The sequence below is a fragment of the Microtus oregoni genome, unplaced genomic scaffold (genome assembly GCF_018167655.1).
Source record: "Microtus oregoni isolate MIOR12 unplaced genomic scaffold, Mior012 000004F_ref0000308, whole genome shotgun sequence".
Lineage (NCBI taxonomy): Eukaryota > Metazoa > Chordata > Mammalia > Rodentia > Cricetidae > Microtus > Microtus oregoni.
Window position 1 is genome coordinate 13,911,669 of NW_024543063.1, and position 21,995 is coordinate 13,933,663.

Genomic DNA, 21,995 nt, shown 5'->3' on the forward strand with positions numbered 1-21,995 from the left:
TTTTTGTTTTAAAGTATTTTTTTAACTGAAGAAAATATATTTATTGAATTTTGTTCAAATGCAAATTATTTTTACTTGGTTGTTTTTTCATATTTTTAAAAAATGTATGTATATGCTTGTGTGTGTATATATGTGTATGATTGCTAGTGCCCAATAAGGCCAGAAGAAGATACTAAACGCCCTGTAACTGGAGTTTCAGATGGTTGTGCGCCACCCAAGCTGGGTGCTGGGAACTGAACTCTGGTCTTCTGAAAGAACAACGCGTGCTCTTATACACTAAGCCATTTCTACACCTCCTTAGGTCCCCAGGCTAGCATCACTCTCCACGTATGTATCCTCTTGTTTCAGCCTCTCCCAAATGCTAGGCTTATATAACACTGCACACCTAAGTACATAGTCTTAATCTGTAGGTGTGGAATTGAGGGCGTATCTCACTGGCAGGTGTGTGAGACCCTAGAACCCATCCATAGCACCAAAAATACTTTCTTTTTGTTGTTTTGTTTTTTTCAGACAGGGTCTCTCTATTTAGTCTTGGCTGTCCTGGAATTCTCTATGTAGAGTAGGCTGTTTCCAAACTCACAGAAATCCTTCTGCCTCTACCTCCTGAGTGCAGGGATTAAGGGCATGTGCCACCACATTTGGCTCAAAAATAAATATTAATTTTTTTTTTTTGGATTTTCGAGACAGGGTTTTTCTGTGGCTTTGGAGCCTGTCCTGGAACTAGCTCTGTAGACCAGGCTGGTCTCGAACTCACAGAGATCCGCTTGCCTCTGCCTCCCGAGTGCTGGGATTAAAGGTGTTAAATATTAATTTTAAATATCAATTTGGGTTTTAGGGATCTAAAGTATGGGTTTCAATAAGCTACTAGATAGCACCAATGCTATTGGTTCATCATTATTATCATTACATTTATTTACTTGTGCGTATGTGTGTGTAGCACAGGTATGAAGAACAACCTTTAGGAATTAGTTGATTCTTTCCTTTTTCCACATTGGACTTGGGAATCCATTTTCCTTGTATGGATGTTTGTATTTTTAAAAAATATTTATTTATTATGCATACAATATTCTGTCTGTGTGTGTGTCTGCAGGCCAGAAGAGAGGACCAGACCTCATTATAGATAGATGGTTGTGAGCCACCATGTGGTTGCTGGGAATTGAACTCAGGACCTTTGGAAGAGCAGGCAATGCTCTTAACCACTGAGCCATCTCTCCAGCCCTGAATGTTTGTATTTACGTATGTGTAGCTCTTCTTTGTTATTTTTCTATTAATGCTGGGGAGACAGCTCAGAATGACGAGCACTTGCTGCTCTTGCAGGGGACTCAGACTCATTTGCCATCACGTACATGGTGGCTCACAGTTGTCTGAAACCCCAGTACCACGCCCTCTTCCCACCTGGGAAGGTACCAGGCACACACACATGTGTTGCATACACATGCATACTGGCAAACATTCGTATACATAAAATAAATAGAAATCTTTCTAAAACTAAGAATTTGTTTAAAAAATAGAAATTTAGAGTATCAACCCAGGAAATGAGTGAGAGAAAATACTAATGGAAACTTTTGATTGATTGATTTTTTTATTGTTTTTATTGTGCTATACATTTTTCCCACTCCCCTCTCCTCCTCTCCTCTCCCTTTCTACCCTATCCTGTGACCCCCATGCTCCCAATTTACTCAGGAGATCTTGCCTTTTTCTTCTTACCATGTAGATCCATGTAGGTCTCTCTTAGGGTCCTCTTTGTTGTCTAGGTTCTCTGAGGTCATGCACTGTAGGTTGGTTATCCTTTGCTTTATATCTAATATCCACTTATGAGTACATATTGTATTTGTCTTTCTGGGTCTGGGTTACCTCACTCATTATGGTTTTTTTTTTTTTTTGCCTGCAGATTTCAAGATGTCATTATTTTTTACGGCTGAGTAGTACTCCATTGTGTAAACTAATGGAACCATCTAAAACTGAAGGACCACTTTCCATTTTCAATGAGTGCTCAGTACAAAGCATTAAGAAAGTATTAAGTGCAGGGCGGTGCTGGCGCACACCTTTAATCCCAGCACTCGGGAGGCAGCAGCAGGTGGATCTCTGTGAGTTCGATACCAGCCTGGTCTACAAGAGCTAGTTCCAGGACAGCCTCCAAAGCTACAGAGCTACAGAGAAACCCTGTCTCGAAAAACCAAAAGAAAAAAAAAAGAAAAAGAAAGAAAAGAAAAAGAAAAAAGAGAAAGTATTAATCAAGGCTCATCATTTAAAACCCCCAAACCCCTGGTTAAAAAGAAGCTCTCAATGCTTCTAGATGGGGGGATGGGACACACAAAGGATCTGGAAGAGAAGTCACACACTTTTTAAAAATATAACCCTACAAATGTGAAGTAAATGGATATCTTCAAAATGATACTGACAATTCCTTTCACACTCCAATATCCAGCGAAACTACAAACCCAATGTCAGAATATAGTCCAAACTAGCTTCAAAGTTGCTACATAGTATGTATAGCTATACGGATATCCTAAAGCCTCTGTTCTCCTGCCTCAGCCACCTCAGTGCTGCGAGTACAGTTACCGCCACCATGCCCAGTGCTGAGGTGAATCCAGGGTTGAGGGAATGTTAGGAAAGCACACTATATCTATGTCAGAGCTCTATCCTTCCCCTATATACACCCTTTAAACTTTGTGTGTGTTCAAAAACATTAATGTTTAAACATGGAATATTGTAGTAGAGGATATCTGTAATATCTTGAAGTTCACTGCTCATAAGATCTTTTAAAAAAAAAACAAAGATTGGGGACGGGAGAGATGGCTCAAGGTTTAAGAGCACTGGTTGCTCTTCTAGAGGACCCAGGTTCAATTCCCAGCAACCACATGGCGGTTCACAACTGTCTGTAAGTCCAGTTCCAGGGGATCTGACACACCGATGCACTTAAAATGAAGTTTAAAAAATTATTTTTAAAGAGAGAATTCTGATTTGGAGGCCTGGAGAGGTGTCTCAGTAGCAAGAGCACTTGTTGCTCTTGCAGAAGACCAGGATTCAATTCCCAGCACCCCACGATGGCTCACAACCATCTGTAACCCCAGTTCTAGGGGATCCAATAGGCACGTGTGTGACGTACACTCAGGCACACAGGCCTGTGAATCATTCATTCACACACTGGCACATGTACACACTTCTCATTCCTTTCTGATACTTTGAAAGGCACCTCTGAAAACTTATCTCTAATATATAATTGTGTGTGTGTGTGTGTGTGTGTGTGTGTGTGTGTGTATGTTTATTTTTCCAAAAAGCTGTTCCTTGGGGCAGCCCAGCATAGAGACCAGAAGAGGAATCTAAAACCCACTGTTCTGAGTACAAGATTCAGGAATATTTATAGGATAACGACGGAAATAATCTAAGGATTGGGCAAAGGTGACTAAAGCTAGAGAAAGCAGTACAAAAGCAGCCTGGGCTTCCCAACCAAACTGTGGCTCTTCAGAGTGCGCGTGTTCAGGAAAGGGCAGTGCAAATATCTTCTAAGGGTGGAGTCGGGTCCCCCTGTGGGCCACGGGTCAGCTATCAGACACTGGCCTAAGCCTAAGGGGTCTATGATCTCAGTTTGAGATGCTGCCTTCAACTTCCTGGAAAAATTACCTTGAGCAAAGATTACCAAACCCTTACACCATGGCTGTCATCTGCAGCAAAGCTAGTGAGACTCTAATAGCCTGTTGCCTAGCATGTACAGACCCTTAAAACTGGTGCTTTGGGACTCGAGGGATGCTTCAGCAGGTAAAAGTACTTGCTAGGCAAGTCTGACAACCTGAGTTCAATCTCAGGTTTTCACGGTGGAAGGCGATAACCTGTGCCCAAAAACTCTCCTCTGCTTCCTCTCAAGCACCATGGTGAACACATACTTTCTTTCTCCAATAATAACAAATTGTAGAAATAGTTTTTTTCTTTTTTTTCAATTCTAAAAATTTATTCATTTGTTTTGAGGCAGGAAACAAGGTCTCACCTTGCAGCCCTGGTTGGCCTGGAACTTGCTATGTAGACCACACTGGCTTCAAACTCACAGATACTTCCTGTCTCTGCCTCTCAAAGGCTGGGATTAAATATATGCCTCATCACACACAGCAAAAAAATGACTTTTAAAGTCAATTAAAACCAAGTAAGAACCCGGAGTTTTGGTGGTTGACACCTTTAATCCCAGCCAGCACTTGGGAGACAGAGGCACTTGGGAAGCAGAGGCAGACGGATCTCTGAGCTTTCAAGGTCAGCCTGGTATACAGAATGAGTTTCAGGATGGCCAGGGCTGTTACACAGAGAAACTCTGTCTCGGAAATAATAATAAATTATTAATTAATTTTTTCTCAATATCAAACAGAAAGAAACCTTTCATTGACTAGAAAAGGAACTTAATTAAATTTGCTACATTGTTCCTGGAAGAGGGAAAAATGGAAAGAAGGCACCTAGGCAGAAAGGACAGGTGGAGTACAGTGATAAATTCCGATTCTGGCAGAGGTACTGGGCAGTGAGGATCACCTGAGGTGGCTCCTCCGTCCACAAATGGAGGTATGACAGGAATCCAGGAAGGCGCATCTGGATTCCCGTTAACTTTCTTGGCCACACATTCCTTTCCCTTATTGCTCTGTAATAATGTGTAGTTCTTGAGAATTTATTGTGTTTTCTTTATCAGACCATAAGCTTTAGGAGGGCAGGTCTGGCAAAAAGAAGGCAGGAGGGTGCTGTAGGGTAGCTCTGTGGGCAGCCACAAGAAGTTGGGAGCTAAGAATTCCCCTAGGGGAAGCTTCTTATTTTTTGCGGGGGGGGGGGGGGAGGTGAGGGGACAGTTCAAGACAGGGTTTTCCTGTGTAGCCCTAGCTGTCCTGGAACTCGCTCTGTAGACCAGGCTGGCCTCGAACTCACAGAGATCCTCCTGCCTCTGCCTCCGAGAGCTAGGATGAAAAGCGGGCGCCACCAACGCCCGGCAAAGGAAAGCTTCTTATGGGGCTTCTGAAATGACATCGGAAGGGTGGAATCGGGCCTCTGGAATACGCGGGGAAGGAGCAGCAGGACTGTAAGGTCAACCTGGAGAAATGACAGGTGAGTGTGGGACTCTAAAGGTCAGGAGTGGCAGGGCGAAGTGCCGCGCAGGCGCACGCGCGCCCTCTGCCTGCTTCCTCACCAGGACGCGCTTGCGGGCGCGTGCACGGGAGGCTGAAGCGGAAATGGCGCCGCGGGGCCGCGCGTCCGGGCGGCGAGCGGAAGTGGGTGTGAGAGCGGAAGTGGCCGGCTGGAGCCGGGGGCTGGGCGGGGACCGGGATCGTCGGTGAGGCGGCGGCGGAGGCGGCGGCGGCTCGGCAGGCGGGTTGAAGCTTCAGGGGCCAGGTCGGTCGGGTGGTGGCTGCCTCCAATAGGCAGCGCGTGCCGGGCCAGCGTGCGTGTCCGCCTCTCCCCGCCCCGCTCCCCGTCCCCTTCTCCCCTCACCTACCGCACCCAGCCCCCCTCGTCAGGGGCAGCGGGGCCGCTCCCTCCGTCCTGTCCTCGCTTGCCCACCCTCACCGCCCTTGTTTCTCCTTCCCCTGCCCGGGGCAGCCGCCGCCATGATCCTGCTGGAGGTGAACAACCGAATCATCGAGGAGACGCTCGCTCTCAAGTTCGAGAACGCGGCCGCCGGGTGAGCGCACACCGGGAGGAGGCCGACTTGACCCTAGCTCATCCTGGGTGGCGTCCTGTTCCCAAACCTTGGAGGGGAAAGATCGGGAACCTGGCGCTGCTTCGGGGCTTCACTGGCAGGGTGGACGTTGGGAGGCCATGGGGCGCGGTGGGCCGACGGCCTGAGATGCGTGGGGAGAGGCTGAGAGAGATGCGGAAGCAGCGAGTGGACAGGAGCAAGGCGTGCCAGAGAACAGGAGACCTGTGGGACGTGAGGGCAACCAAGGCCAGAACTCACGCCCGAGAGCCCTCTGCCCTGTTGGGGGCAGGGGAGGGACCCACTTCTCTCCGTATTCACCGTCATTGTTCCGAGCCCAGAGAGACCCCTTTGGGAAAGCTGGATTGAATGGAGTTTTCAGGAATTCCCAGGGCGAGGTGGGAAGAGCACGCAGGCCCAGATCGCCGCCGGCCTTCTGCTTCCCCACCCCCATCTCTCCCCCAGGAGAAGCAAGACTGAAAGTAGACCCAGTCTCGGAGGGGGAAAAAACCCAGTGATCTCTAGCTTCCTCTCTAACCTGTGAGAGAAACTAGCTATTTTGTTATATATTCCTCAGGCAAAGCCCACAGTCCTCCATCCACACCCTCCTTAGCTCTCTTGAAACCAGCTTTTATCTGGTTATGTGTCTTAAATCCTTATCCAAGACTCTTGGTCTTTGATTTTCTTCCGTGGTTAATGCCGACCCGATTAATAACTGCTTCTGCTCCCAGAATCCATGAAGTTCTTAGATAACCTTTTTAAACATCGGATTTTCGAGGCTTCTCTGTCAAACACAAAAAGACAAAACTCCTCCCCCAAAGCTGCTTTGCCTTTCTAATATATTTAAAACCTGAGCAGAGGAATTGGGTTTTAGGTTCTAATTTATGGTGGCCTGTGGCCATTCCTTTGCCTCATTTCCTCATTGGTGAGGATGGGGCTTCACATTTTGGTTTTACAGTTAGGAAATAAGTGCAGGCTGTTTTCTGTGAACGGGGAACTTGAAATAGGAGAGAGTAAGTGCTTGTAGGTCCACAGAAGGAAGGATACTGGGAGAGGGGAATTCTAAACATTCATAAGGAACTTGTGGCTCACAGACGTCGAAAAGGCATGAACCTATTACTCACATCCAATATATAGTCTGTCCTGTCTCTTGTAAGCTCACAGGTTTTATCTGTGGAACGAAACAGGACTTTCCTAGAATTGGTGCATTCAGTGAGCATTGTTTCCTGCCCAGAGCTTCAGTTGATACATGTACAACTTGCTTGCTCCTTGTCTTCAGCCTCCCATAAAACTTTGCATTTTAAGTTTTGAAATGAATCAACCCACGGCCTTGCTGTGGGTGATGAGTGTGTACTTTTTTTTTTTTTTTAAGTAGTGTAGCACAAAGGAGGAAGTTAAAGCAACTTCTGCATTTTCACAACTGATCTCAATACATACATTCTCAAGTCTAGACTGGCGAAGAATGAGTCCCGGGTGAGTCCCTGGTGGTTAGAAGCTGATCTACAAGATAAATGGCTGTGTGTGTTCAAGTGGAGGCATGCCTTTTCATGCTGGAGAACATCCACATTTGTGTATTAATAACTTGTGATTCCAAAATGTGACATGTTACTCAGGACTTCATTTAGTCCTTTGTCTTTTTAGAAAACTTTCCTCAGAGAATGCTAGATTTGGTGGTACATGCTTGTAGTCCAAGCACATTCCACTGTAACTCCAGCTTTCAGGAGCATGAGGCAGGATAAGCAAAAGTTCCAGGCCATAGTGAGAACTTGTATCAGAGAAGAAGAAAAAAAGCTACTGGGTGTGGTGCGCCTGTAATCACAGCACTTGGAGGGTGAAAGCAGGCCAGCTGGGCTATATCTTGTTGCAAATAAAAAGAGAGATTCAAGTAGATGTTTAAATCTGGAGGACATGAATTGGAATTTCTAAGACTTTTTTTTTTTTTTTTGTAAAGATGCTCACTGTAGCCAGGTATAATGTTTGAGGAGGTAATATGTTTAGTCTTATCCTCACTCATTCTTGGAGATGTGTCTTAACAACTATGCTCAAAACATTTTGTTTAAAATACTTGGGAAAACCTTTGAAGGAGAAACTAGTGAAAACAGGGTTACCGTGATGCGAGTTTCTGCAGGGTGTGGTGGCACCCTCCTATAATCTTAATACTTGGGAAACAGAAGCAGAAGAATCAACACAAGTTTGAGTGCAGCCAGGGCTATATAGTGAGACTCTTATTCAAAAAAGAAAGAAAGAAAGAAAAGAAAGCTTAGTGATATTCGTACACACCTTTGATCCCAGAGCTCAGGAGGCAGAGTCAGGTGAATCTCAGTTTGAGGCCAGCCTGGTCTACAGAGGAATTCCAAGAGAGGCTGTTAGCAAAGTTAGGGAGGAACTGGTGGATAGCTGTGATGGGAGAAGATAATGAATGGCCCAGAGGAGAAGAGTGCAGTGTGGAAACCTGGGGGCACAGCTCTCTCCTGCTCTTTGCACTTCTCAGAACAAATGAATCAGGGAAATTATGTTCATGGTAGCCAAAGTGAATCTTTCTGTTCTGCAGTGTCCTGTACTACTACGCGTAGCTGTTAGATTTAAGTAAAAAGGTGGAGTAAAACTGCAGTTGGTTTCCTGAGCTGAACTAGCTGTGTAGGGCTCCATTGCCCTTTGTGCTGTATTTGCACAGTATACATGGCCATTACTGCAGACAGTGCTGTTGGGCAGTGCTGTTCTGCCTACTGAAAATAAAAGCATGAGATGGTTTAGTTTAGGGGGCAGGGGTTGAGAACCCGGAGCCTTGGACATGCTAGGTAAGGGCTTTCATTGCACTACTTCCCAGCCCTCATGAGGTATTCTTCAAAGTAGTGGTCTAGTATATGCTCCAGAATAAAGGTGCATTAGCTTTCCTTTTATTTTTTTACTTTTAGCTTATTTATTTTTAATGATCCCTTGGGTCATCTTGTTGGATATTTTTGCCTGTAGTATCAGACTGAAAGTTTAAATTTGCATCTGGATGAGAGTTCTGTAAGACAAATTCTTTAAGTACACAGTTGGCCACAGTCATCTTGTAATTTAAAGGCAATGTTAACAAAGTTTCCCTCTTTTTCCAGCCACACCCCTTAGCAGCGGCTTATTGGATCTGTGTGTCTTCACAAAGAGATACAGTAAAGCACCTTCTTGAGAGTCTCCACACTATGACTAATTAAAAAGCGACGCTCAACTCTGTAAATAATGTCCTGCACAGGTCTCACTACAGCATTGCCTTTTCATTTAGGAATTCTTGCCCCGACCACAGTTAAAGCAGAAGTAATCTGAAAAATTAATTGAATTCTTCTGTTATTACATGCATACCAAGAACCTTTCATCCTCAGAAGCAAGGCCTGTCATCTTTGCAGTTATGCAGTCCAGAACTGAGGAAATGCTGTCAGATGCGAGCTTCTGTTTATTTAAAGTGCCTTCTGGCTCCTTACCACAGCCTGTGCATATTGTGGGGAGCTGTGGTTCTGTGAGGGGGAGAAGAACTCAGTAAGCAAGTAGCGCTGAGTGGGGTGGGCGAGGACTGGGAGGAGAAATTCGAGAAAGGAATAAATTAAGTCTTGCTGATACCTTGTTCTCATTCTCAGATATGCCACATATGTCCTCAGAGAGGCAGGCTGGCTTGAAGAGATTTAGAACTAGGACATTGCTTAGGCCTGTAGATGCAGTGGAATGTACTATCTGACTGTTAAGATCTAGTTGATGAGATGCCTTAACATGAGGGCATTATGGTTGGCACGCTGCTGCCTGTCCTCTGGCCTCTTTGCATTGTCTTTGGCATGTGAAGCACAGGACTAGATTGGGGGCTCAGACTATCGTTTCAGCCATCTCTGTTTCCTCAGAATCTTCAGAGCGAGGGAGGGAGAGAGAATGTTCAGCTCAGTAAATAGCATCCTGAAGAAATTAATGAAGATAAAATGATTCTTGGTTTCTTTAGAAGCTTATCCCTTTTCTTTTTCTTTTAACACACGTATACACATGTACATGTAGAGGCCAGAGGCAATATTGGGCATCCTATGGTATCACTTTTTGCCTTTTTCCCTTGAAATAGGATCACTTACTGAACCTGAAATTAGGCTGGCAATCAGCAAGCCCCAGTTATCCTGTCTCAGCTGAGGTTACAGGCTTTTTCTGTGGGTGCTGGGGATTCTAATTCAGATCCTCTTGCTTTCCAAGCAAATACTCTTATCCACTGAACCATCTCTCCATCATTTTTGTTGTTCTGAGACAGGGTTGCACACTGAAGCCCATGCTGGCTTCAGAGTCATCGTGTTTCTCCTGCCTCAGCTTCCTATATATCCTGCCATACCCAGCTTGTTATCACTTTTCTAAGAGGGTGTGTCAATTTCTATGTCTTCTTGGTCTCTGTATTTTGAGAGATGGTTTAGCAAAGAAAATGACCATCTTTTACTTAATATAATCTGCTTTGTGGGCTTTACTCAGAAAGAATGACAGGAACCTTGTAGAGGATTTAAAGAAAGTAATCAGAAAATCTATAGTGAGCACAACAAAATAATTCCTCTAATTCAAGACTTGGAAGGGATAACCAGAAGAGGGTCACATATGCCACAGAGGAGAACTGTTTCCAGGGTGCATTTAAGAGTAAAAACTCCAAAGACCCCCCCCCTCACGGAATAATATAGAATAATATAGTTGCTAGTAGTACTTAACTGACTGTTGACATTCTAGAAGCTTCCTTTGAAAAGTATAGAACTGCTGGGCAGTGGTGGCGCACGCCTTTAATCCCAGCACTCGGGAGGCAGAGGCAGGTGGATCTCTGTGAGTTCGAGACCAGCCTGGTCTACAAGAGCTAGTTCCAGGACAGGCTCCAAAACCACAGAGAAACCCTGTCTCAAAAAACCAAAAAAAAAAAAAAAAAAGTATAGAACTACCACACCCAGTTTGAAGAAAATATTTTGGGTGCGAAAGAGATGGCTCATCAGTTTAAGAGCAGTTACTGTTCTTACAGAGTACTGAACAGTTCCAAGCCTACTTCAGGTAACTCACAAATACCTGCTAACTCCAGCTCCCAAGGATCTGATGTCCTCTTTTGGCCACCGCAGGCACCCCACACACAAATGTCAAACACTTAGCATAGACACACACGCATACAAATAAAAATAAATTGTTAAAAAAAAGACTTTTCTAATGGACTTCTTTTAAGATTTATTTTTACCAGGCGGATCTCTGTGAGTTCGAGGAACCAAAGCCACAGAGAAACCCTGTCTCGAAAAAACCAAAAAAAAAAAAAAAAAAAGATTTATTTTTACTTTATATGTATGAGTGTTTGCCTGTATGTACATACAAGCCTAGTGCCTGTGGAAGTCAGAAGATGTTTGATCCCCTGGAACTGGGGTTACAGTGTGAGATGGCATTTGGGGACTGGGAACTCAAGTCTTCTGGTTAATGCTCTTAACTGGTGATCCACCTCTCCAGCACCTTTTAAAGCTAATTTGAGAATATCTCTTAAAGTCAAATGTGGTACCTCATGCCTGTAATCCCAGAACTTGGGAAGCTGAGGCAGGAGAATTGCCAAGAGTTTATGACCAACCTAGGATACATAAGGACAACCCAGCTTAGGCTACAGAATCTTGTCTTTTAAAAAAAGAAATCTGCCCATCTCAGTGAATTAGGTAATGTTTCAGTGTCTTAGGCTGCCAATCAATAATCCTTAGGACCATCCAGCTGGATTAGTCACAAATTCTAGTCATTTTAACAGTCTGATGCTAATAGGAATCCTATTTCTCCTAGAACTGGGTAAATAGTTCCTGATCTTGATAGCTTCACAATTCCTAAAACTCTCATCCACAACTTCAGATTTGGGCCTTTCTAACTCCATCTAGAAGAAAAGCCTCATTTTTAGATTGTCTTCTGTAATCCAGGTATTGCACTGTCTTTTGTAGTATGTGTGCTTTCATATACATTCACTACCTATGTGTTTTAACACAGTTTCATTTAATTTCAAAATGTCCCCATGTGACAGATTAGATTGAGAAAACTCAGGGTTTTAAGAATCCAGGAGGCGGATCTCTGAGTTCGAGACCAGCCTGGTCTACAAGAGCTAGTTCCAGGACAGGCTCCAAAACCACAGAGAAACCCTGTCTCGAAAAAAACCCAAAAAAAAAAAAAAAAAAAAAAAGAATCCAGGAGCAAGCTGGTAGGTGATGCATTCCTTTAATTCCAGCATTTGGGAGGCAGAGGCAGGCAAATATCTTGAGTTCAAGGCTGGCCTGGTCTGCAAAGTGAGTTCCAAAACAGGCAGTGCTGTTATACAGAGAAATCTTCTCTGGAAAAACGAAACCAAAACCAAAAAAAAATCTAGGGAATCCAGGAGCAGCCTGTAGGCTGACTTCTGTGTCTTGGTGGTTGGGGAACGGGTAGACTGTTGTGTGCTTGATTTCCACCGCTGTGATTGCGGAGGTTTATCATGTGACACAAACAGAACATCGTGGTATTTGTGTGGCACATTTATTAAGATTCTGCCATGCACTACTGTGAGAACTTTAGACACTGCTAACGTATCTGTAATTTAGTCATGAAACAATTGTTGGGAAATATTGGATGTGTGTGTGTCTACTGTATCATCTCAGTTTAGCTTCATGGCATTCTTGTAATATGGGTCTTTTATCCCCAGTTTATAAAAGAGGAACTTTAGAGACAGCCTCGTCTGAGAGAACTTAACACTTAACTCCAGAGGACTAATTTACTTGTGTCTGTGCACATCATGAACCAAATGTGGAGGTCACTTATACAGGATTCAATTCTCGCCTTTCACCATGAGGCCTCCGTGCTTGAACTTAGTCCTTTGCTTGATAGCAGTGCCTTTACTCACTGAGCCATTCTGTCAGCCCCCAAGACTTGCCTTATCTTTAAACTTTCTTGTACCTGAAGCTTGAGCAGATAGTAAATCAGTAAATTCTTCGTCTTTTTGGTCTATTAAGTGGACCCTTCAATTACCATGATTTTAAATCATAAAAAAGCAGAACAAAATATGTGTGTGGTGCCCTCCTAACACCAGCATGTGGGAGGTGGAAGCAGAAGGATCATTTGTAGTTCAAACCCAGCCTCAACTACATAATACATGTGAAGCCAGCCTCGGCTTCATGAGATTTCCGTTTGAAAAACTAATTAATTAAAATATAGTAATGGTGGAGGCAAAGGCATGCAGATCTCAGGGTTCCAGGACAGCAAGAGTTACACAGAAACCTTGTCTCAAACAGATCTCTCTCTTTCTCTCTCTTTTTCTCTCTTTCTGTGTGTGTGTGTATATGTATGTGCACACACACACAATAATGAATACCTGTTATTGGGTTAAGTAATGGTTGTTACAGTGTGTTTTATGTTCAACCTTCTTGTTGGTACACAGAGCTTACAAACTTCCAGCTCATAGATATGTTCTCCTATTCTTTTTGTTGTTGTTTTTATTTTTTCAAGACAGAGTATCTCTTTGTAGCCCTATCTGTCCTAGAATCTTCTTTGTAGACCATGTTGTCCTTGAACTCAGATCTGTCTGCCTCTGCCTCCTCTTGAGTGCTGGGATTAAAGGCATGGGCCCCTTGTTCTCCTGTTCTCTAGCCCAGTGCTTTAGAAGCCTTTCTCCTCTAAATCTTTTGTGCAGCCTTGAAGAATGAACTAAAATATTAATGGCAGTGGTTTGATAGGCATTCCCAAATCATACAGCAAGCTACTTAGAATGGATCTTAGCAGTTTTCCCAGTGGAGATCCATGCTCAGGGTGCTTTCATGCCTAGAGACTCAAACCTTCAGTGTTTATGACTTAGACTGTTAAGGTTCTTCTTAAGTTGATTTTTCTCAGGTCTGTTGATGAAGTAGTAAAGTGAGGAACTGCATCTTTCCTGACTGAGTTTAAACCTAAGGGTTAAAGGAAAAATAACACCCCCAAATACCCCACCCCAGTTAAGTCAGGCAGCATGGTCCCTGACTCCGGGACAACCAGGAGTCCCTCTAAGAGAATGTGTTTGCATGCTTCCTCTACCTGGGGCATCTTCTTAGTTTTGTGGGGGTTTTTTTGTTTGTTTTTTTAAATGGGCTTCTATATGAGTATACATACTCTTGTGTTTTAGAGGTAAGGAATGGTTTGTTGTCATTCATTTCCTTTGTTTCTTGGCTAGAGTTTGAAATGAAAGCCCAGGAGCAATTTTAAGCTTTCTCTTTTTTTGGAAGGGGCGTTCATTTGTTGAGACAGTATCTACCTCCGTCTCAATATTCCGCTACAGATGATTGAATTCTGATCATCCTGTAACCACCTCCCAAGTAATAAACTTTCTAGCCGAGTGCTGGGATTAAAGGCGTGCACCACCACCACCCGGCCCGATGCCCTCTTCTGCCCTTCAAAGGCTCTTGCGAGTACGGTGTACTTACATTCATGTGTAAACACAACATTTCTTAAGAAGATTCTCACAAGAGATTTTAAACAAGGGGTAAATATGTCAGTGTGGATATCTTGTCTGCTAAATGTGAAACAAACTAGGATCATTTGAATTAACTGCCAGCAAGCTAAGCTGTTTAGGGCGGTGGAGGTTTCTGTCATTGGTATTGCAGAGAAGGATGTAATACAACTTTAATTTATTTTAACTATTTTAGTTTAATTTACTTAACTGAAACAATTAGCTGTTGCATACCAGAAGAAGGTCTTCTCAGGCTGTTTTACTGTTTGTCTGTAGTAGTTCTGCAATATTGGTGAAATTGTTTGTGTTCTCCCATTTTATAAGTGAGGAAATGAGAAAAAGGATATAAGAATTCTTATTTATCCCAGAGCATAAGCTTAGTGAAAAAGATAAAAGTAGAAATCAAGTACTTTGACTCTACGTGGTGATTTTTTTTTCCAGTGTTACTTTGTGCCATGCTTCTGTGTAAGACCTGAGATATAACAAAATTAAGGTAGAACCAAAGCAGGCTTGATGGAGTGTGGCAGGTATTTTGATGATGTAAGAAAGAAGGAAAGGTGCAGAGAAAGGCTTAAAAGTGATCTTTGGAATGGAGCAGCACTTACTTTTTGTTGATGATATCAGATCATTCTTTCACCTTAAACAGAGTAGAACCATTCTACATTATTAATACTTAGCTGTTTCTCTATCGAAAATTTACTTCCATGGGCACTATCCTGCGGGGGGAGGGGGGGGGCTTTAACCAGAGTGAGCACCAGCCATGGCAAGCAGCTGAACAACAGTTAGAAAACACAAGCTATAGGTGCCCTTTGTCTAATCCTCTAAGAAAATCTAAAGGTTCAGGCCCATGAAAGAATGAAGCCTTGAGTTTATATAGAATGCTTCAGTTTTAAGTAAAAATCAGGAGCAACAGTGCAATTATTGTCCCTATTTACATTTCATCTGTTTGTGTATATGTGTGGACGTGCATGCCCAGCTCATATGTGGAGCCAAACGACAACATGAGTCAGCTCTCTCCCTTCACCCCTGGGATCCAGCTCCGGTCTGAGGGTCATCAGGCTTAGCTAGCAAGTACCCCCATCCACTAAACCGTCCTGTCCTAAATTTATCTTACTAAGGGCCTTTTTGTCGTTTTACAGAAACAAACCAGAAGCTGTAGAAGTAACATTTGCAGGTAAGTATCTTAATCTCATCCCTTTTTATGAGAGGGTATAATAGGGGGAATTTTTTTTTTTCGGTGTGTTGGTGTTTTGCCTGCATCTGTCTGCTCCATGGGTGTGCCTGAATCCCACGGAGGCCAAAAGAATGCATCAGCTCCCCTGGAAGTAGAATTGCAGAATATTATGAGCTGCCATACAGCTGCTAGGGATTGAACCTGGGTCCTTTAGAAGAACAGCCAGTTCTCTTAAACACTGAGCGAGCTCTCCATCCCTGAAAGGAAAAGTTTTGATTGTCAAGTGGTTTTTTGAAGCCTTCAGGGACTATTTCATGTATCTGTAACATTGCTAACTGACTTTGGAGTTAGGTAAACTAAGTAAAGCTACCATATATATCTTAGTGGGTAGGGCACTTCATATTTTAGAAGTTGGGTTCTGTTTTATACAGAGAACCATTTTCTACTTTGGAAGTCTCCAGACTCATAGTCTAGTAGCCATCATATAAATTTGCCTAGCATTTGGGAGAGGCGACATAGAAAGGTGCTAAAGCTTGTTTGTCAAATCAGAGCAGTGGTGCTTCTTTCCATTCCCTGCTGGCCAGGCATGGTGGTACAAGTCTTTAATCCCTGCATTCAGGAGGCAAAGATAGGTGGATTTCTCTGAGTTTGTGGTTGAGATCTCAGGTTGATCTACATATGAGTTCCAGAATAGGCAGAGCTAAATAGTGAACCTGTTTTAAAAAAAAAAAAAGAAGAAGAAGAAGAAGAAAGAAAAGAAAGAAGAAAGGAAGGAGAGAAAGAAAAGAAAAAAAAGAAATTGGCTATTCGTATGTGACCTCAGGAATTTTACATCTAAGTCCCATCTAGAAAGGCAAGTGTTTGACTAGATGATCTGAGAAGACTTTGCAGCCTAAGCTGTGTCTCTTAGTCACTACAAGTGCTCAGTCCTCATGGTTCTTGTGATTCCTGTACAAGTTCTTTGCATTCTGGCCCTTGGTTCCTAGCTTTAGCAGTGCACTATACAGATGTGCTCAGCTCACTTTGTGCAGGAAGAGAGAACCTAAAAAGAGGAAAGGCCAAGAGATTAAAGGAGACTTAAAAAAATAATCATCTGATTATGTCCTGATCTTGTTTAGATCCTAGTTTAAATATTTGCAACAATAGTGTTTAATAGGTAATAGTTATGAGGTATTTGATATTATGAGGTATTTGATATTAAAGTAGAATATTTTTATTTGAATTTGATAATAGTTATGTTCATTTAAAATTATCTCTATCTCCCAAAGATGTATTGTGAAGTATTATATGGATCGAATAGTGCATCTGGGATTGCTTTGTAGTGAATTGGCGTAGGGGCAAGTACATTCTGAAATAAGGGCCATGTGCCAATCAGTGTTCATGCTGCATAGGTGAATATAAGTTTTTGATAGCTCTTTCTCTTGCAAATGTGTCACAATGAAAGTTTTTTTAGGTTATTTTAGCACAAACTGTGGTTATGGCAAAAATAGCTTTGTAATTTTAAGTAAGACCAAAGAGAGGGCGCTGAGCAATTAATTCCATAGCAGTTTGTCTGTTGACTTCCTAGTGAAATCAAAATGCACATCATTTAGTTGCATGCTCTCTTATCAAAGGTCTTGTGGCCATCCCTGTGGTAGGTGCTAGGCCACTACTCCCATTTTCAGAGTAAGCAGTCTTCTTGATTTTTTCACAGATTTTGATGGTGTCCTTTATCATATTTCAAATCCTAATGGAGACAAAACAAAAGTGATGGTCAGTATTTCTTTGAAATTCTACAAGGAACTTCAGGCACATGGTGCTGATGAGGTAAGTTCCATATTGGTTTCCTTGGGACTCTTATTTTTCTTCGTCACCTTCTGTTGGCCCCTTGCCACCCAGAGAGTGGGCCAAACCACTCCTCATGATGGAGGCTGCTTTACACAGTTATCCGAGGGCTGCATTTCCCACAACAAAGTGAAAAATGTTTTCCAGAGAAGATTTTGAGTTTTTGCTTCTTTTCTTTTATCTTGCAAAATAATGATGTTCCCTAAGCACATTTTAAAAGTTCTTAATGTTTTGTTTTTAAGAGTCTCCTGTAGCCCAGGCTGACCTTAAACTCTTGACATATTTGAGGAAGGCCTCAAATTCCTGAACCTTCATCCTCACCTTCCAAGTGCTAGTATTACAGAGCTGTACCACCACAGCCAACTCAGGATTTTATTCTTTTCAGGTTATTTAGGATACCCAAGTTTTACAAATAATGAAAAAGAACAGCTAGTCCTCTAGAAACAACAGAGAATATTTTCTTAACTAGTACAAAAATAGTTATGGTAACAATAAGGCACGTTTTGTTCCGTATTTAGAATCTTAATCGAGACAGGCATGTAATTTGGGGCTTATTAAACCTCATAATCTTGGTTTTCGTTTTGAAGGTTGAAGCATAAGTTACTGCCTTACAGGGTTTTTGTTTGTTTGTTTTTGTTGTTGTTAGTATTTTTTAGAGCTGACCTTTCTAAGCATCTCTTCTTTATGACTAGGGGAAGTAAAAAGAAATGTCTAGGCCTTGTGCCCTGACTTTGGGTAGCTAGAGTAGGAGGTTTGGTTCCTGTTGAACTGCAATTGCTCTGGGTAAAGCCATTTATGGAAGAAAGAAAATGCTGTTACACCAGTGTGCACATTGTGGTTGCGTCTCAAAGCAGGAAGTATGACTCAGTTCCTGAATCAGTTTTCAAATAGCTTAGTTTAACAAACTAGGCTCTCCTTTATCTGCAGCATGAAGATACAACCATTTCTGTCTTTCTGAAAAGTGATGGCGTTTGAACATCAGATTTCTGTAATAAAAGGCCGTTTTGTCAGGAAATCCGATCCAAAGCTGTAAATTTTTGCTCTAAAATCAGACTTAATGAACAAAATACTAAGAACTGTAGGGGGTTCTCTTATGGTTCAGGTGCTTTTGATTTGCTCAGGGAGGAGAGGAAAGTAGGGAATGTGAAGTAATGTCATCCGAAGGGGAGGGCTGGTCTGCAGCTTACACTTCCATCTTGTCCTTGGTCTGCTAGTGGAGTTCCGGAACACTCTGCAGTTTTCATAGCTACCACACAGGCCAAAGAGCTCAAGTGGGTGGAGGAAGTAACATTTCCAATGTGGGAGCAGAGTAAGCAGTAAATGACTCCCTGGGTGGGTTAAACAGTGACCAAACTGTGATAACCTCAGGAAGCTTGTTTTTTCACAGGCCCTTTTTAAAGGCAGACCAATCTGGTGTTCAGGTAGGCAGATCTAATAGTTAAAAGTAGACAAGTTGCCTCTGTTCTCTGGATGGTCAAAAAGAGGCACAAATTTAAAAGTGAATCATAATTGGAGGTGTAAGGGAACAGTGTGATCCAGTGGCACACAACTAGGATCCTGAAGGCGTAAGTCACAAACAATGCCACACCAATTCGGGGTTATGATTATTAGGGTGGTATTTATTTAAAGGGGAAAAAACTTACAGATCACTGTCCCAGGCAACAGCCCTCTTCGCAACCAGGAAAGGAGTCTAGTCGCAGGCGGAGCAGGAAGTGAAGAGAGCGCGGAGAGGGAAGTGGCCGCTTTTTTAAAGGGAGAGAAACCACGCCCCAGTGGGCTGGTACCTCAGCGGTGATAGGCTGGAGGAGTGGGAGGACCTCCCGCAACAGGATCCCAGCGATGGTGAGGTGGAGGCAGAAGTATCAAGAGTTCAAGGCCAATTTGGATTACACAGTGAGATTGGTCTCAGACACAAACACACAAAAACAGATTCTAGTGCAATAACAGAAAAATGTTCAAGGGTTCAAGAACAGAGAAGGGGCTTCACAATAGCTCCATGGGTAAAAGCAATTGACGTGCAAACCTGATACTCCCTGGGGCCATGGTGGAAGGAGAGAACTTGATTTCCAAAAGTTGTCTTCTGACCTCCCCACTTGACACTAGCACTCACACACATGATAATAATAATAAATAAAAAATATTTTGAAAAGAAAGGGCAAAGGAATTAAAAGTGATGTAAACATGGCTGTGAATTCTTCATAGATGTCAGCAATATTCACTTGGTAAAACCGGAGCTAAACTGAACTGAAGGGCTTTGATTCCCCCAGTCTGGTACTCCCTTTTCTCTGCAAGCACTAATCCTTAGGGTTATAGCTCAGGGAGTGGGGACAGCCAGGCTCTTCGAAGTTGGACAGGGAACACCTGAAGGTCAAAACTCCTTGTGCCACCAACAGACTGTGGCCTTGAGCCCTTCCTTTCTTTGCAGTTCCTCTTGTGCCGTGTGCTCACCAACTAGGAACTGTACCTGGCATTGCTTGTTTTTCCCTTCATGTAAATGAGTGTGATCAATTCACACTCTTACCAAATTCTGTAGATGAGGAATTTCTAAAGTGATCAAGTATAGGAACATTAGAAAATTACTCAGTGAACTATTTCCAGTCCTTAAAATATTTCTAAAGAATATTTGAGTCACTGCCCCTAGAGGGGGGCCCAGCTCCACGGTGAGGTGTTTACTAAGCATGCATAAAGCCCTAGGTTTGGTCTCTGGCATCACCAAGAAAAGGTTTAGGAGTGAATAACCTTTGTTTTTTGTTTTCTTTTTTTGTTTGTTTTGGGTTTGGGAGAGATTCGAATTGAATATAGATATGATTTGTTATTAATTTTTATTTTTTGCTATGTAGAAAGTTCATTAAATAGAAGATGAAAAAGAACGTTCATATACCTTTGGACAGCCATTGAATGTCTCTGTATACAGGGTGGTTCTGGCTCTGAATACAGCAATAAGCCTGGCAAATCCTGCCGGCCATTCTGGAGCTGGGCCCTAGTGCCTAGCTACAAAACTCTTGTTTTTCTTTTCGTTTTTTTAAGCTATGTGTATGAGTATTTTGTCTGCATGTCTATCTGTGCACCATGTTTAAGGAGAGGGCGTTAGATCCCCTGGAACTGGAGGTACAGAAGGTTGTAAGCCACTTTGTAGATGCTGGGAATTGAAGTGGGATCCTCTAGAAGAACAACCAATGCTCCTAACCACTGAACTGTCTCTCCAACTCTGCCCTGAAATTCTTTTAAACGGCATGTGTAACTCGTAACCAACAAGACGAAAACTTGTTTTGTCTTTGTAATTTGATGACGGTGTAGCTGATACTCTGAGATACTGTAAACTATTAAAGAGTTATTAGCCTTAGAACTTAGAACAGAATTTGTGTTTTCCTGGGCACATACCTGGAATCTGCAAACTTGGGAGGTGGAGACAGAAGGATCCTCCTCAACTCCATAATAAAATCCAAACCAGCCTGAGCTACACGATACCTTATCTCCACAAAAGAGAAGCCTTGTTTTTTTCCTGCACTGCTGGGTTTTAAGTGTATTTTTTACTGGCTGTGGAGCAATAAAGTTTTTAGTGAAGGTTAGTAAATGAGTCCAGTTTGGGATTTTGTTTTTTAGGGGGTTACTTCTGTTTTATTTTTAGAGGTTTGAGACTTTTTCATTTTAGTTTGAAACAGTCTCCAGTGTAGCCCAGGCTGATCTCAAACTGGAGATCCTGCTTCAGCCTATTGAGATTACAAGCTGCCCCATGTTCGTGTTCCAACTATTGAACGTCTGCTAAGCCTTGAAAAGCTTCTCAGATTGCTTGTGATTTTACTACATATTTTGTTTCTGTCTTTACATATCTCCTTCCCACTACTTAATGTGCTCTTTACACACTTAAGTAAACCTGGTTCCTTCCTAAATAGAATGTCAGTTGAGGAAGATTTCAGCTGGTAGATGGTCACTCTGGCAGAGAAAAACGAGGGGAGTGTAAAGGTGCTTTTGTTTGTGCTCTACTTCCAAAAGCTGGAAAGTAGTCAGCAGAGTAAGGTGTCGGATGGTGAAATCCAGTTTGCTAGGACACCGTTTTTGGGCACACTGGTATTACTAGCTGACTGTGATTCTGTTATCCATTGTCCTTTGCAGGACATAACTATGAGCTAAGTTAGTTTAAAGCATACAGGATTAACACACTGACAGAAGTCAGAGCCCAGAACTTGGTTTTTACCTTTTCATTCTCCTGGGTTAGGGTTCCAGCCCATGCTTAGTTGATAATTGATACAGTCTTTTGTCATAGCTGCATCTCTCTACTCTCAAAAAAGAAAGATTTGAGACTTGAGTGCAATGTAGAATCTGAAAAGAGAAAAAAACGGGAGAGGTGTGCTCAGGTCTTTGAGAGACAACCCCGGAACTAACCTTCAGATTATAATTCAATTGTGTGAGAGATCTATTTAGTCACTTGATGAATTCACTTTCCCGTCTTGTTTGCAACCCACCAAATGAAAATTAAACATTGGTTTAGGAAGAGTTTATCACAAGTACTGTGTGTTTCAAAAATAATGAAATTGCCATGGATTTTGGATTAACTTTTTTTTTTTCCTTTCCAGTTATTAAAGAGAGTATACGGGAGTTTCTTGGTTAACCCAGAATCAGGTATGTAGAAATGCTAGTGGCTATGGTATGATGGCAAACCATGTCTTGCTTGTATCAGGGCTTTTTTAGCTAGAGAATTTGGTTTAAATTATCATTCTGGAAAACACATCTGAAGGAGCCCAGTTCTCAAGTCAGTTCCCTCTGTATAAGTGGCTGTTAACGGGTTCTACCTTTTTCAGTGTGATACACAATGTCTTAAAAATCAGCAAGTGTGTTAGTAACACCCCAAAATGTTTCTTCTAATCTTTTAGCCAGAGGATCCTCCTTTGTTTGAGCAAGTACGC

At 42.6% G+C, this 21,995-nt stretch overlaps 1 protein-coding gene across 2 annotated transcripts in view; it reads left to right on the forward strand.

The window, feature by feature from the left end:
* The first annotated feature begins 5,229 nt into the window (after positions 1–5,229).
* The window catches only part of Arpc2 (actin related protein 2/3 complex subunit 2), a 32,287-nt gene continuing 15,521 nt past the window's right edge, over positions 5,230–21,995 (forward strand). The window contains exons 1-5 of one of the 2 annotated variants that reach the window (XM_041650160.1): positions 5,230–5,358; positions 5,566–5,647; positions 15,233–15,267; positions 16,961–17,073; positions 21,666–21,711. In XM_041650160.1, coding sequence (XP_041506094.1) covers positions 5,574–5,647; positions 15,233–15,267; positions 16,961–17,073; positions 21,666–21,711 — 268 coding nt within the window. In that variant the 5' untranslated portion in view covers positions 5,230–5,358; positions 5,566–5,573. Of the gene's footprint in view, positions 5,648–15,232; positions 15,268–16,960; positions 17,074–21,665; positions 21,712–21,995 lie in introns of both variants that reach the window. The other variant, XM_041650159.1, reaches the window with a different exon arrangement.